Raw genomic sequence first — 14543 nt, 5'->3', positions numbered from 1 at the left:
TCTCTCTTTTTTTCTTTCTTTCTTCTTACCATGCCATGCCTTATGTATTTAACGGTCAATCATCGTAACCTTTTCCCAATAAGTACTCAAGAAAGTTTTTCTATCCGCTCTGGACAACTTGTCCCTTAGCTCTTGTCTCTTTTTTTTCTTTTTTTTCTTTTTTTTCCTTCTTTTTTTCTTTTTTTCTTCTTTGTTTCCTTTCTCTCTTTCTCTCTTTCTTTCTTTCTTTCTTCTTAGCATGCCATGCCTTATGTATTTAACGGTCAATCATCGTAACCTTTTACAAATATTTACACAAGAAAGTTTTCCATCCCCTCTGGACAACATGTCCTTGAGCTCTGGTATCCTTTTTTTCTTTTTTTTCCTTCCTTTTTTCTTTCTTTCTTCTTCTTTTCCTTTCTCTCTTTCTCTCTTTCTTTCTTTCTTTCTTTCTTATCATGCCATGCCTTATGTATTTCACGGTCAATCATCGTAACCTTTTAAAAATAAGTACGCAAGCAAGTTTTTCCATCCGCTCTGGACAATTTTCCCTGGGCTCTTGTCTCTTTTTTTTGTTTATTTTCCTTCCTTTTTTCCATCTTTCTTCTTCTTTTCCTTTCTCTCTTTCTCTCTTTCTTTCTTCTTACCATGCCATGCCTTATGTATTTCACGGTCAATCATCGTAACCTTTTACAAATATGTACGCAAGAAAGTTTTTCCATCCGCTCTGGACAAGTTGCCCCTGAGCTCTTGTCTTTTTTTTTTCTTTTTTTTCCTTCCTTTTTTCTTTCTTTCTTCTTCTTTTCCTTTCTCTCTTTCTCTCTTTCTTTCTTTCTTTCTTCTTATCATGCCATGCCTTATGTATTTAATGGTCAATCATCGTAACCTTTTAGAAATAAGTACGCAAGCAAGTTTTTCCATCCGCTCTGGACAAGTTGTCCCTGAGCTCTTCCCCCTTTTTTTACTTTTTTTTCCTTCTTTTTTTCTTTCTTTCATCTTCTTTTCCTTTCTCTCCTTCTTTCTTTCTTTCTTCTTACCATGCCATTCCTTATGTTTTTAACGGTCAATCATCGTGACCTTTTACGAATAAGTACGCAAGAAAGTTTTTCCATCCGCTCTGGACAACTTGCCCCTGAGCTCTTGTCTTTTTTTTCTCTTTTTTTCCTTCCTTTTTTCTTTCTTTCTTCTTCTTTTCCTTTCTCTCTTTCTCTCTTTCTATCTTTCTTTCTTTCTTCTTACCATGCCATTCCTTATGTATTTAACGGTCAATCATCGTAACCTTTTACAAATAAGTACGCAAGCAAGTTTTTCCATCCGCTCTGGACAACTAGTCCCTGAGCTCTGGTCTCTTTTTTTTCTTTTTTTTCTTCTTTTTTTCTTTCTTTCTTCTTCCTTTGCTTTTTCTGTTTCTCTCTTTCCTTCTTTCTTTCTTCTTACCATGCCATGCCTTATGTATTTAACGGTCAATCATCGTAACCTTTTACAAATAAGTACGCAACAAAGTTTTTCCATCTGCTCTGGACAACTTGTCCCTGAGCTCTGGTCTCTTTTTTTCCTTCTTTTTTTCTTTCTTTCTTCTTCTTTTCCTTTCTCTCTTTCTCTCTTTCTTTCTTTCGTTCTTCTTACCATGCCATGCCTCATGTATTTCACGGTCAATCATCGTAACCTTTTACAAATAAGTACGCAAGCAAGTTTTCCCATCCGCTCTGGACCACTTGTCCCAGAGCTCTTGTCTCTTTTTTTTCTTTTTTTTCCTTTTTTTTTTCTTTCTTTCTTCTTCTTTTCCTTTCTCTCTTTCGCTCTTTCGTTCTCTCTTTCTTCTTACCATGCCATGCCTTATGTATTTAACGGTCAATCATCGTGACCTTTTACAAATAAGTACGCAAGCAAGATTTTCCATCCGCTCTGGACAACTAGTCCCTGAGCTCTTCACTCTTTTTTTTCCTTTTTTTCCTTCTTTTTTTCTTTCTTTCTTCTTCTTTTCCTTTCTCTCTTTCATTCTTTCTTTCTTCTTATCATGCCATGCCTTATGTATTTAATGGTCAATCATCGTTATCTTTTACAATTAAGTACGCAAGCAAGTTTTTCCATCCGCTCTGGACAACTTGTCCCGGAGCTCTTGTCTCTTCTTTTTGGTTTTTTTTTTCCTTCTTTTTTTCTTTCTTTCTTCTTCTTTTCTTTTCTCTCTTTCTTTCTTTCTATCTTCTTACCATGCCATGCCTTATGTATTTCACCGTCAATCATCGTAATCTTTTACAAATAAGTACGCAAGCAAGATTTTCCATCCGCTCTGGACAACTTGGCCCGGAGCTCTTGTCTCTTCTTTTTGTTTTTTTTTCCTTTTTTTTTTTTCTTTCTTTTTTCTACTTTTCCTTCCTCTCTTTCTCTCTTTTTTTCTTTCTTTCTTCTTACCATGCCATGCCTTATGTATTTCACGGTCAATCATCGTAACCTTTTACAAATAAGTACGCAAGCAAGTTTTCCCATCCGCTCTGGAAAACTTGTCCCAGAGCTCTTGTCTCTTTTTTTTCTTTTTTTTCCTTCTTTTTTTCTTTCTTTCTTCTTCTTTTCCTTTCTCTCTTTCGCTCTTTCGTTCTCTCTTTCTTCTTACCATGCCATGCCTTATGTATTTAACGGTCAATCATCGTGACCTTTTACAAATAAGTACGCAAGCAAGATTTTCCATCCGCTCTGGACAACTAGTCCCTGAGCTCTTCACTCTTTTTTTTCTTTTTTTTCCTTCTTTTTTTCTTTCTTTCTTCTTCTTTTCCTTTCTCTCTTTCATTCTTTCTTTCTTCTTACCATGCCATGCCTTATGTATTTAACGGTCAATCATCGTTATCTTTTACAATTAAGTACGCAAGCAAGTTTTTCCATCCGCTCTGGACAACTTGTCCCGGAGCTCTTGTCTCTTCTTTTTGGTTTTTTTTTTCCTTCTTTTTTTCTTTCTTTCTTCTTCTATTCCTTTCTCTCTTTCTTTCTTTCTTTCTTCTTACCATGCCATGTCTTAGGTATTTCACGGTCAATCATCGTAACCTTTTAAAAATAAATACGCAAGCAAGTTTTTCCATCCGCTCTGGACAACTTGTCCCTGAGCTCTGGTCTCTTTTTCTTCCTTCTTTTTCCTTCTTTTTTTCTCTTTCCTCTTCTTTTCCGTTCTCTCTTTCTTTCTATCTTTCTTTCTTTCTTTCTTCTTATGATGCCCTGCATTATGTATTTAACGGTCAATCATCGTAACCTTTTTCAAAAAGGTACGCAAAAAAGTATTTCCATCCGCTCTGGACAACTTGTCCATGAGCTCTGGTCTCTTTTTTTTCTTTCTTTTTCCCTCCTTTTTTCTTTCTTTCTTCTTCTTTTCCTTTCTCTCTTTCTTTCTTTCTTCTTACCATGCCATGCCTTATGTATTTAACGGTCAATCATCGTAACCTTTTACAAATAAGTACGCAAGTAAGTTTTTCCATCCGCTCTGGACAACTAGTCCCTGAGCTCTTGTCTCTTTTTTTTTTCTTTTTTTTCCTTCTTTTTTTCTTTCTTTCTTCTTCTTTTCTTTTCTCTCTTTCTTTCTTTCTATCTTCTTACCATGCCATGCCTTATGTATTTCACGGTCAATCATCGTAATCTTTTACAAATAAGTACGCAAGCAAGATTTTCCATCTGCTCTGGACAACTTGTCCCGGAGCTCTTGTCTCTTCTTTTTGTTTTTTTTTCCTTTTTTTTTTTTCTTTCTTTCTTCTTCTTTTCCTTCCTCTCTTTCTCTCTTTCTTTCTTTCTTTGTACTTACCATGCCATGCCTTATGTATTTAACGGTCAATCATCGTAAACTTTAACATATAAGTACGCAAACAAGTTTTTCCATCCGCTCTGGACATTTTTCCCTGGGCTCTTGTCTCTTTTTTTTGTTTATTTTCCTTCCTTTTTTCCATCTTTCTTCTTCTTTTCCTTTCTCTCTTTCTCTCTTTCTTTCTTCTTACCATGCCATGCCTTATGTATTTCACGGTCAATCATCGTAACCTTTTACAAATATGTACGCAAGAAAGTTTTTCCATCCGCTCTGGACAAGTTGCCCCTGAGCTCTTGTCTTTTTTTTTTCTTTTTTTTCTTCCTTTTTTCTTTCTTTCTTCTTCTTTTCCTTTCTCTCTTTCTCTCTTTCTTTCTTTCTTTCTTCTTATCATGCCATGCCTTATGTATTTAATGGTCAATCATCGTAATCTTTTACAAATAAGTACGCAAGCAAGATTTTCCATCCGCTCTGGACAACTTGTCCCTGAGTTCTGGTCTCTTTTTTCTCTTTTTTTTCCTTCTTTTTTTCTTTCTTTCTTCTTTTCCTTTCTCTCTTTCTATCTTTCTTTCTTTCTTTCTTCTTATGATGCCCTGCATTATGTATTTAACGGTCAATCATCGTAACCTTTTTCAAAAAGGTACACAAAAAAGTATTTCCATCCGCTCTGGACAACTTGTCCCTGAGCTCTGGTCTCTTTTTTTTCTTTCTTTTTCCTTCCTTTTTTCTTTCTTTTTTCTTCTTTTCCTTTCTCTCTTTCTTTCTCTCTTTCTTCTTACCATGCCATGCCTTATGTATTTAACGGTCAATCATCGTAACCTTTTACAAATAAGTACGCAAGTAAGCTTTTCCATCCGCTCTGGATAACTTGTCCCTGAGTTCTGGTCTCTTTTTTTTCCTTCATTTTTTCTTTCTTCTTCTTATTTTCCTTTCTCTCTTTCTTTCTTTCTTTCTTCTTACCATGCCATGCCTTATGCATTTAACGGTTAATCATCGTAAACTTTTAGAAATAAGTACGCAAGCAAGTTTTTCCATCCACTCTGGACAACTTGTCCCTGAGCTCTTGTCTCTTTTTCTTCCTTCTTTTTCCTTCTTTTTTTCTTTCTTTCCTCTTCTTTTCCTTTCTCTCTCTCTTTCTCTCTTTCTTTCTTTCTATCTTCTTACCATGCCATGCCTCATGTATTTCACGGTCAATCATCGTAACCTTTTACAAATAAGTACGGAAGCAAGTTTTTCCATCTGCTCTGGACAACTTGTCCCTGAGCTCTTGTGTCTTTTCTTTTTTTTTTTTTCCTTATTTTTTTTCTTTCTTTCATTCTTCTTTCCTTTCTCTCTTTCTCTCTTTCCTTCTTTCTTTCTTCTTACTGAGGGGGGGGCATTAAGAGATAGGGTAAAATTTAACGACTATGATAGTCTGCTTAGGTGTTTAGAGTAAAATTTAACGATTATGATAGTCTGCTAGTCTGCTTAGCTGTTTAGGGTAAAGTTTAAACGACTATGATAGTCTGCTTAGATGTTTGCCAAATTTTACATGGTTTGCTTGGGTGCTGTGATAAGGTATAGGGGAGGAAAGGGCTTTATGACCAAATAAATCCAGCTTTATGACCATATAAGTCCAGAGAATAATTACAACCTTGCGAGAACAAGCCAAAGCCGGTTCTGCGGTTTGGACAAAGACCAGGACGTTACTGAGCCTGTGCCAGGTGTGGGGGCAACTAGCAGAAGACTCGCCTGCCTTCATCCTCAGGACCCCTGATGACCACCACCAGGGGACACTGCGCAAACTCAGTCGAGAGAAAAATATGGAAATGACTCGCAGAACTAATTTTAATACGAAGCGGGGATAGGTAATGCATATGTATAGGCGTATTGCAACATATTATGAATATGTAATGAGTTGCCCTATAAAAATAGAGCAAGTTTTCGAGTCAGGCGCGCACGGTTTTTGGCGGGACTACCCCCCGTGCTGCCCAGCGCTGAATAAACATACCTACTTTACAATCTTACAGATTGTGGAGTCTGCTTTCCGCACGTCAGTTTTTCCGAGCCAGGCAGGAGGATTTCTGCTCGGCTGAGGGACCAGCTGCGGAGCGGGCGCTCCTAGGCGCGCCCCGGGAGATTTCCTCGGAGGAGCCTCCTCTTCTCAGCTGTTCACCCGGGAGCAGAAAAGAAACCCCTGGATCCACGGATAAAACGGTATGTTTAGTAATAGGGGCGGCTGGTGAGACGCACGGAGACGTCCGGCGTGCAGCATAGTCCCCAGGAGGAAAGGTACCTTGGGAGGGGGTTTGCTGACCAAGGGGTGGCCGCTAGCGATCTTGAGGGTAGATCGAGCAAACCCGAGGTTACTGCCATTCCTAAAAGCCCGGAGGCCTCGTGACGGAAAGCGGGGGACGGGACAGAATAAGGCGGAATCTCACAGGAACAAGAGGGACCTCACAGCAAAAGTAAAAGGGAAACTTTTGCCTAGGAAAAAGAGGAAGCTAAAAGCTTCCTTTAGGTTGTCTTAAGAATTGAGGAATTCCTGGAATGTAACAACTGAAATAGCGCTCTGTGTCTTGTTTGTTCTATGTGTTGTCTTGTTATATGTTCAAAACTCGGAGTTATGAAATGTATGTTGAAAAATATTAATATTCTGGTAATTCGTGGCAAATAGCAGAAAACTTAACACTCTGCTTAAGACCAGGAAAAATTGGTTTTTGTTTGTTGTTTGTTTTTTTGGCAATTGTTCATTGAAATGCATACTTTGTGAACTGTTAGTGTTCCTAAAAGTTGTACATAAGTGCACGGAACAGTATAACATACTGCTTGTGTGACTGCGGGCTGCCCGGAGAGTGTGAATGGTGTGATTGAGATGCGCATTTTGATTTTCCGTGTATAGCTTAATTATTTTGACTAAGCGTGAGTGCAAGAGTGCTTGAGACAGGCGTTTGAGTGCAAAACGAGTAAAAAGCTATCCGCGTTTCCGACCTTGGGTGGCTAAGGCGGCCGGAGAAAAACAAAGTAATTAAAATTGCAAAATGGGAAATGGAAGGAGTAAGCCCTGTGAAAAATCGCCCTTGGGTTGTATATTAAAACATTGGAGCGATATCGTAGGACATGGTGGTACCGAAAATAGAAGGAAATTGGTTAAATATTGTAATCAGTGGTGGCCTTTGTATAAATTGGGGAGTGATGCGAAATGGCCTCAGGAGGGAGGAACGTTAGATTATAACACTCTCCTGCAATTAATGTTGTGTCTGAGGACAGAGGGAAAATGGGACGAAGTATCATATGCAGACATGTTCTTCGTCCTCCAGGACAAACCTGGGTGGCAAAAGGACTGTGGATTAGTACCCCCTCGGGATCCTATGGTACTAGCACTAGAAAGAGTGCGGGATTAACATCACCTGATCTTTGATTGTGGCTCTAGAAAAGGACAGGAAAAACCTGAGACCTAAACTAGAAAGATGTCCTTGTTGAAATTTTTGTGTTAAAAAGCTCAGGTTGCGGTTCCTTCTGTGGAGCAACCAGAATGAAACACGTTGTAAGATATAAAAACTTGTACTGATGTATGTAAAACCTGAGGCGTGTGTGTGTGTGTGTGGAGAATCAAAGACCTTGTGAAAGTGTTGGGGTGAGTTTGTACAAACCCCTGTACCCCCTCGAAGGTGCGACTGAATCATGCTGGGACGCATGGCAGGATGTTTTCTGTTTGCCTGCAAAGGCATGATATGTAAAAACACAGACTTAAAGCAACAAGGAGCAGATTTGCATTTTTCAGGGTAAGAAAGAGTTAAAACAGAAGTGCTGCTGCAGAGGCAGGCTTGTGTAACCTGCAGAGCAGGAAGAGCATCTCCTGCCCCGAACCCTTCTGCTGGTGAGGAGGAGGGGGTTGCTGTTGCTGACGATTGAGCAGAAGGACCTAATAATGTCACCCCAATTGCTGCAGCATTTGCAACACAACAGGACCGGTAACGGCCCCTTTAGGGCAAGCAGAGGGTCTGAGGAGAGTAAAGGTGAATCTTTGATGGGGAAATTTAGATGTTTGAAAGTTGGTTGTGAATAGGACTGGATAAAGGTTCGAGTTGTTTGTTACTAGGTAATTGTAATGTAGAAAAGTTGGTGAATATAAAACCAACTTATTTGGTGTTAAACTTCAGTGAAAAGAATTTGTTACAGTTGTGGGAGCTGCTGGCCACCAGGAAAATATCCTGAAACCTTTAAAGTACAAACTAAGAAAACAAATAAGAATGCCAAATTCACCAAAATCTTTGTTGGGAAGAGATTTATTAGAACATCTAGACGTTTAAAGAAGGGGAAATGAAACCAAAAGTTAAGAATGATCGATTAATTAAAATGTTGAGCTTATCTTTAATTCAACAGAAAAGTGGAAGAGAGGACCTCCCTGAAGTAAAAGAAATCTTTAACCAGGTGTATCTGGAAGTAAATTCCAAGTAAGGGGAAAAATGCTTTCCCTGTTACAGTAAAAATTATAAACGGGAGGCCTGCCTAGTTCAGGTAAAACAATATCCCTTGGTCAGCAAGGCTGTGGGGGATATTGCATAAAAACTAAAATGAAATACACTCTGTAGTAGTTCTACTAATGTAAATCTGTGTTTTACCATGACAGTGACTTGTTATGGGATGTGCAGATGAAACTCTGCATTGACAACAAAGTACAAGGAATAAGGTTGGTCAAGTGCCTCCTACCACAATCAAGGGCAAGACTGGGTTGGCCTCGGTGTTTGCCACCAAGAAGGATCTTGAGCTCTGCTGCTGGCTGCAACCCAGTAGGCGTTGAGCGGTGGGAACATATGCCATGCCAGACCTTGATGTGAGGAATGGCCCCCTCTGTTATAAGAGGGTCGTCCAGGAAGGAAGAACATAAGATGGCCCATTGAAGCACTGATTTGGAAATTGGAAACCGCCTGGCCGACCATGAAGCCATACAAGTAGCAGAGGAGGTAGGAAAGGAGGAATTATCCTTAATACCAGATGGTAAAATCCAAACTGTAAGTACAGATCAGGAGCCAAATTATTCTAAAGAAAAAGGTAATTCAGGACATGAATGATAAAATAAATAAGTGGACTTATTTGAGGGATGGTCGTATAGTGGTACCATCCAATTTAATATGGACCACAGCTGTAATAGAACATAATAAGATGCATTGGAGAGCTGATAATTTATATAAAAGTCTAAATCAGAAATTGATAGGGCAGAACTTGTATACTGTATTAAAACAGGTGACTTAGCAATGTGAAATGTGTTTGAAAATTAGCCAGGGCAACAGTGGCAAGCTGATTTTTCCAGACTCCCAAGAATTGGGGGTACCGATATTTATTAAATGGATGGACACCCCAATGTATCATACAGTATTATGGACCTGCAACTTGGAATCCTAATGAACTCGTTAATGGTGCTCGAGAACCTATCTACAATCTGAATCGTATCATTCGTCTACAGGCTGTCTTGGAAATTATTACTAATCAAACAGCTAAAGCTTTTGATGTGAAATGCAATTTATCAACACAGGATGGTTCTCGATTACCTGCTAGCTGAAGAAGGAAGTGTTTGTGGTAAAGTAAATGTTTCCAATAGGTTAAACGTTTTGAGAATGCTCACCTTGCAGAATGTTCAGAGGGGGAAATGTACACTCTGGACCCTTCTTCCCTGGCAGGTGACGTGGTGGTCTGGTGGTAAGAAAACATTACATTGAAAACAGAGACCTGTCATTTGGCCATAGTGCCATAAATGTTACCATTGGCAGACTTACTGGAGTAGTAAGCTCGGGAAATGGTTTTGGGACTCCATCGGGGCACGCAGTAGCCATTGTTTATCACACGAATGATCCACGTATATGGAGGCTCTGTATAGACTCAACAGTGTGACCTTTGCCTCCAGACTAGTCCAAAGAATACTCCCAAACTAGAAATGGGCCAGATTGGAAAGGGAAATGGGCCTGGACAACAATGGCAGGTTGATTTCACGGAACTTCCAAGAAAAGGGGGGTATCGATATTTGCTGGTATTAACTGATACCTTTTCAGGTTGGCCAGAAGCATTCCCAACCAGAACTGCCAAGGCTCGGGAGGTAACTAAAATACTAATACAAGAAATAATACCGCGTTTTGGGGTTCCAGCAACCATATCCTCTGACAGAGGACCACACTTTGTTTCAAAAATAGTGCAACAAACCAGCCACCATTTAGGTATAGATTGGCAACTTCACACCCCATATCGCCCTCAGTCGAGTGGCCAAGTGGAGAAAATGAACCACTTAATCAAACAGCAAATTGTAAAGTTGGGACAAGAAGCAAACTTGCCATGGCCTCAGTCTCTCCCTTTAGCCCTTTTGCGTATACGGACAAGACCGAGAGCGAGAGAAGGACTGAGCCCTTTTGAAATTCTGTATGGACGCCCCTATGGAATACAAAAGGGGACATCAATACAAATTGGGGACGAAATTATGGCTTCCTATATGGTGGCATTGAGCAAGCAGCTCAATAAAATTGGAAAACATGTAATTGGGACCCGAGGAAGGGGTCTGGATGGGCCTGTACATGATATTCAACCTGGAGATTATGTATATGTAAAGTCTCTTGCAGAAAAAAACCCTTGAAACCACAGTGGGAAGGACCATACCAAGTACTCCTCACCTCCTTCACAGCAATCAAAATTAAAGAACAGAATGCCTGGATTCATCATACCCGTGTGAAGAAGTCGCCACAAAAGCTTTGGACATCAGAAATTCAAGGGCTGTTAAAGCTCAAGCTAAAAAGATAGGATGTGGGTTAAATTTAACACGATTCTGATAATTTCACAGGTGATAGACACAGCGGCCTGGCGAGAGAACTGGTATGTACAGGCGATTCAAAACATCACCAAAATTTTAAATAAAACAGATTGTTGGATCTGTACCCAAATGCCAAGGCATTCTGGTTATGAGATACCGTTAATAGGCATCCCACTGCCAGTTTCCCTGACGAACCGCCAAGACGGCTCCTTTTGGGGAAATACAATCTGGAGCACAGACCCTCAGGTTAAGTGGGGACGGGAATTAAAAATAACTGTTGAAGAGACCAGCACATTAGGGGATAACTGCCTGGTAAGTTCGGGAAAAGGGCTGTTTATGGGAGAACACCTAAATTGTAACAGAAGTCGTACATTAAATATGACAGGTAGAGATTTGGGATTTTTGAAATTGAACTATACCGGTCTCCCGACCCCACAAGGGACAGGGTGGTATTGGTTGTGTGGCACAACGGCTCATAAAGTCTTGCCCATAGGATGGCGAGGAGCATGCACTCTGGGAGGTCTGGTCCCCAATATTACTATCATTGACGGGTTAACGCGACCCCCCATAAGAAAAAAACGAAACATTGTAAATAGCCCCCTCATAAACAGACCAACGAGTTTCCACAGTTTTGCGCGATGGTTCATTCCGTTTTTAGGGGTTAGTGAGTTGGAAAAGGCAATAATAAACATCTCAGCTGTAATAGAAACCGTGGAAAATAGGACAGTTGATGCCCTCCTGGCACTCCAGGAGGAAGTTACTGACTTATCGAAAATAGTATCACAGAATCGTATGGCCTTAGATTTGCTATTAGCCTCCCAAGGGGGAGGTATGCACTGTGATCAATATAGATTGTTGCATGTATGCAGATCAGAGCGGGCGAATCACCGAGGACCTCCAAGAAATTAGGAAACAAGTAAATATTCTACATAAAGTGACACAAGATAACACTTCTTGGGGCTTTTCTGAATTATGGGAGAAATTGACATCCTGGTTGCCCAACCAAACATGGTCAAAACAATTATTTGTAATGATCATTGTAATTGTCTTTCTGTTTCTAATTATTAGTATAGCTATCCGTTGTGGATTTTGGTGCCTTAAGGGAACTGGAAATTCCTATAGCGAATGGAAGAGAAATCAACTGCGAGAAAAATTAGAATCTAATCAATACTTCGAGTCTGAGTAAAAGAATTTACTAATTTCTTTTAAAAGGGGGGACTGAGAGAGAGGGGGGGGGTTAAGAGATAGGGTAAAATTTAACGACTATGATAGTCTGCCTAGCTGTTTAGAGTAAAGTTTAACAATTATGATAGTCTGCTAGTCTGCTTAGCTGTTTAGGGTAAAGTTTAAACGACTATGATAGTCTGCTTAGATGTTTGCCAAATTTTACATGGTTTGCTTGGGTGCTGTGATAAGGTATACGGGAGGAAAGGGCTTTATGACCAAATAAGTCCAGCTTTATGACCATATAAGTCCAGAGAATAATTACAACCTTGCAAGAACAAGCCAAAGCCGGTTCTGCAGTTTGGACAAAGACCAGGACGTTACTGAGCCTGTGCCAGGTGTGGGGGCAACTAGCAGAAGACTCGCCTGCCTTCATCCTCAGGACCCCTGATGACCACCACCAGGGGACACTGCGCAAACTCAGTCGAGAGAAAAATATGGAAATGACTCGCAGAACTAATTTTAATACGAAGCGGGGATAGGTAATGCATATGTATAGGCGTATTGCAACATATTATGAATATGTAATGAGTTGCCCTATAAAAATAGAGCAAGTTTTCGAGTCGGGCACGCACGGTTTTTGGCGGGACTACCCCCCGTGCTGCCCAGCGCTGAATAAACATACCTACTTTACAATCTTACAGATTGTGGAGTCTGCTTTCCGCACGTCATTACCATGCCATGCCTTATGTATTTAACGGTCAATCATCGTAACCTTTTACAATTAAGTACGCAAGCAAGTTTTTCCATCTGCTCTGGACAAATTGTCCCTGAGCTCTGGTCTCTTTTTTTTCCTTCCTTTTTTTATTTCTTTCTTCTTCTTTTGCTTTCTCTCTTTCTCTTTTTCTTTCTTCTTACAATGCCATGCCTTATGTATTTAACGGTCAATCATCGTAACCTTTTCCAAATAAGTACGGTAGGACGTTTTTCCATCCGCTCTGGACAACTTGTCCCTGAGTTCTTGTCTATTTTTTTCTTTTTTTTCCTCCTTTTTTTCTTTCTTTCTTCTTCTTTTCCTTTCTCTCTTTCTTTCTTTCTTTCTTCTTACCATGCCATGCCTTATGTATTTAATGGTCAATCACCGTAACCTTTTACAAATAAGTACACGAGGAAGTTTTTCCATCCGCTCTGGACAACTTGTCCCTGAGCTCTTGTCTCCTTTTTTTTTCTTTTTTTTCCTTCTTTTTTTCTTTCTTTCTTCTTCTTTTCTTTTCTCTCTTTCTTTCTTTCTTTCTTATTACCATGCCATGCCTTATGTATTTAACGGTCAATCATCGTATCCTTTTCCAAAAAAGTACGCAAGTAAGTTTTTCCATCCGCTCTGAACAATTGTCCCTGAGTTCTGGTATCTTTTTTTTCCTTCTTTTTTCCTTTTTTTCTCTTTCCTCTTCTTTTCCTTTCTATCTTTTTTTCTTTCTTTCTTTCTTCTTACCATGCCATGCCGTATGTATTTAATGGTCAATCATCGTAAACTTTTAAATATAAGTCCGCGAGCAAGTTTTTCCATCCGCTCTGGACAACTTGCCCCTGAGCTCTGCTATCTTTTTCTTCCCTCTTTTTCCTTCTTTTTTCCACTTTCCTCTTCTTTTCCTTTCCCTCTCTCTTTCTCTCTTTCTTTCTTTCTTACTTCTTACCATGCCATGCCTTATGTATTTAACGGTCAATCATCGTAACATTTTACAAAAAAGTACGTAAGTAAGTTTTTCCATCCGCTCTGCACAACTTGTCCCTGAGTTCTGGTCTCTTTTTTCTCTTTTTTTTCCTTCTTTTTTTCTTTCTTTCTTCTTTTCCTTTCTCTCTTTCTATCTTTCTTTCTTTCTTTCTTCTTATGATGCCCTGCATTATGTATTTAACGGTCAATCATCGTAACCTTTTCCATAAAGTACGCAAGTAAGTTTTTCCATCCGCTCTGGACAACTTGTCCCTGAGCTCTGGTCTTTTTTTTTTTTTGTTTTTTTTTCTTTTTTTTCCCCTTCTGTTGTTCTTCCTTTCCACTTCTTTTCCTTTCTCTCTTACTTTCTGCCTTTCTTCTTTCCATGCCATGCCTTATCTATGGAACGGTCAACCATCTTAACCTGTTACAAATAAGTACGCGAGTAACTTTTTCCATCCCCTCTGGACAACTTGTCCCTGAGCTCTGGTCTTTTTTTTTTTTTTTTTTTTCTTTTTTTTTCCTTCTGTTCCTTATGCTCTCTGCTTCTTTTCTTTTCTCTCTTTCTTTCTGTTTTTCTTCTTTCCATGCCATGCCTTATGTATTGAATGGTCAATCATCGTAACCTTTTAAAAATAAGCACGCGAGTAAGTTTTCCATCCGCTTTGGACAACTTGTCCCTGAGCTCTGGTCTCTTTATTTTTTTTTTTTCTTTTTTTTCCTTCTGTTCTTTATGCTTTCTGCTTCTTTTCCTTTCTCTCTTTCTTTCTCTTTTTCTTCTTTCCATGCCATGCCTTATGTATTGAATGGTCAATCATCGTAACCTTTTCCAAATAAGTACGCGAGGAAGTTTTTCCATCCGCTCTGGACAACTTGTCCCTGAGCTCTTGTCTCTTTTTTTTCCTTCTGTTCTCCTTTCTTTCTTCTTCTTTTACTTTCTCTATTTCTTTCTATCTTTCTTCTTTCCATGCCATGCCTTATATATTGAACGGTCAATCATCCTAACCTTCTCCCAATAAGTACGCGAGTAAGTTTTTCCATCCGCTCTGGACCACTTCTCCCTGAGCTCTTGTTTCTTTTTTTTCTTTTTTTTCCTTCATTTTTTCTTTCTTTCTTCTTCTTTTCCTTTCTCTCTT

The 14543-nt window shown here is 39.4% G+C and overlaps 1 protein-coding gene across 2 annotated transcripts; it reads left to right on the top strand.

The window, feature by feature from the left end:
* The first annotated feature begins 9633 nt into the window (after positions 1–9633).
* Positions 9634–11582, top strand: LOC129783224 (endogenous retrovirus group 3 member 1 Env polyprotein-like). 2 transcript variants are annotated; one of them, XM_055793109.1, is made up of 2 exons: positions 9634–9830; positions 10407–11582. In XM_055793109.1, exon 2 carries the CDS (start codon positions 10524–10526, stop codon positions 11439–11441), a length of 918 nt encoding a protein of 305 aa, XP_055649084.1. In that variant the 5' UTR covers positions 9634–9830; positions 10407–10523; the 3' UTR covers positions 11442–11582. The 2 variants fall into 2 exon arrangements, with proteins under 2 accessions (XP_055649084.1, XP_055649083.1); XM_055793108.1 differs by having other exon boundaries at positions 9634–10328; positions 10367–11582.
* Positions 11583–14543: the final 2961 nt, after the last annotated feature.

This window comes from Falco peregrinus, chromosome W, assembly GCF_023634155.1.
Source record: "Falco peregrinus isolate bFalPer1 chromosome W, bFalPer1.pri, whole genome shotgun sequence".
NCBI lineage: Eukaryota > Metazoa > Chordata > Aves > Falconiformes > Falconidae > Falco > Falco peregrinus.
This window is presented reverse-complemented; position numbering and strand designations above follow the sequence as displayed.

What these genes read in the sequence shown, in the direction of transcription:
- LOC129783224 (XM_055793109.1), top strand. Translation starts at nt 10,524, where the DNA reads ATGTGGGTTAAATTTAACACGATTCTGATAATTTCACAGGTGATAGAC.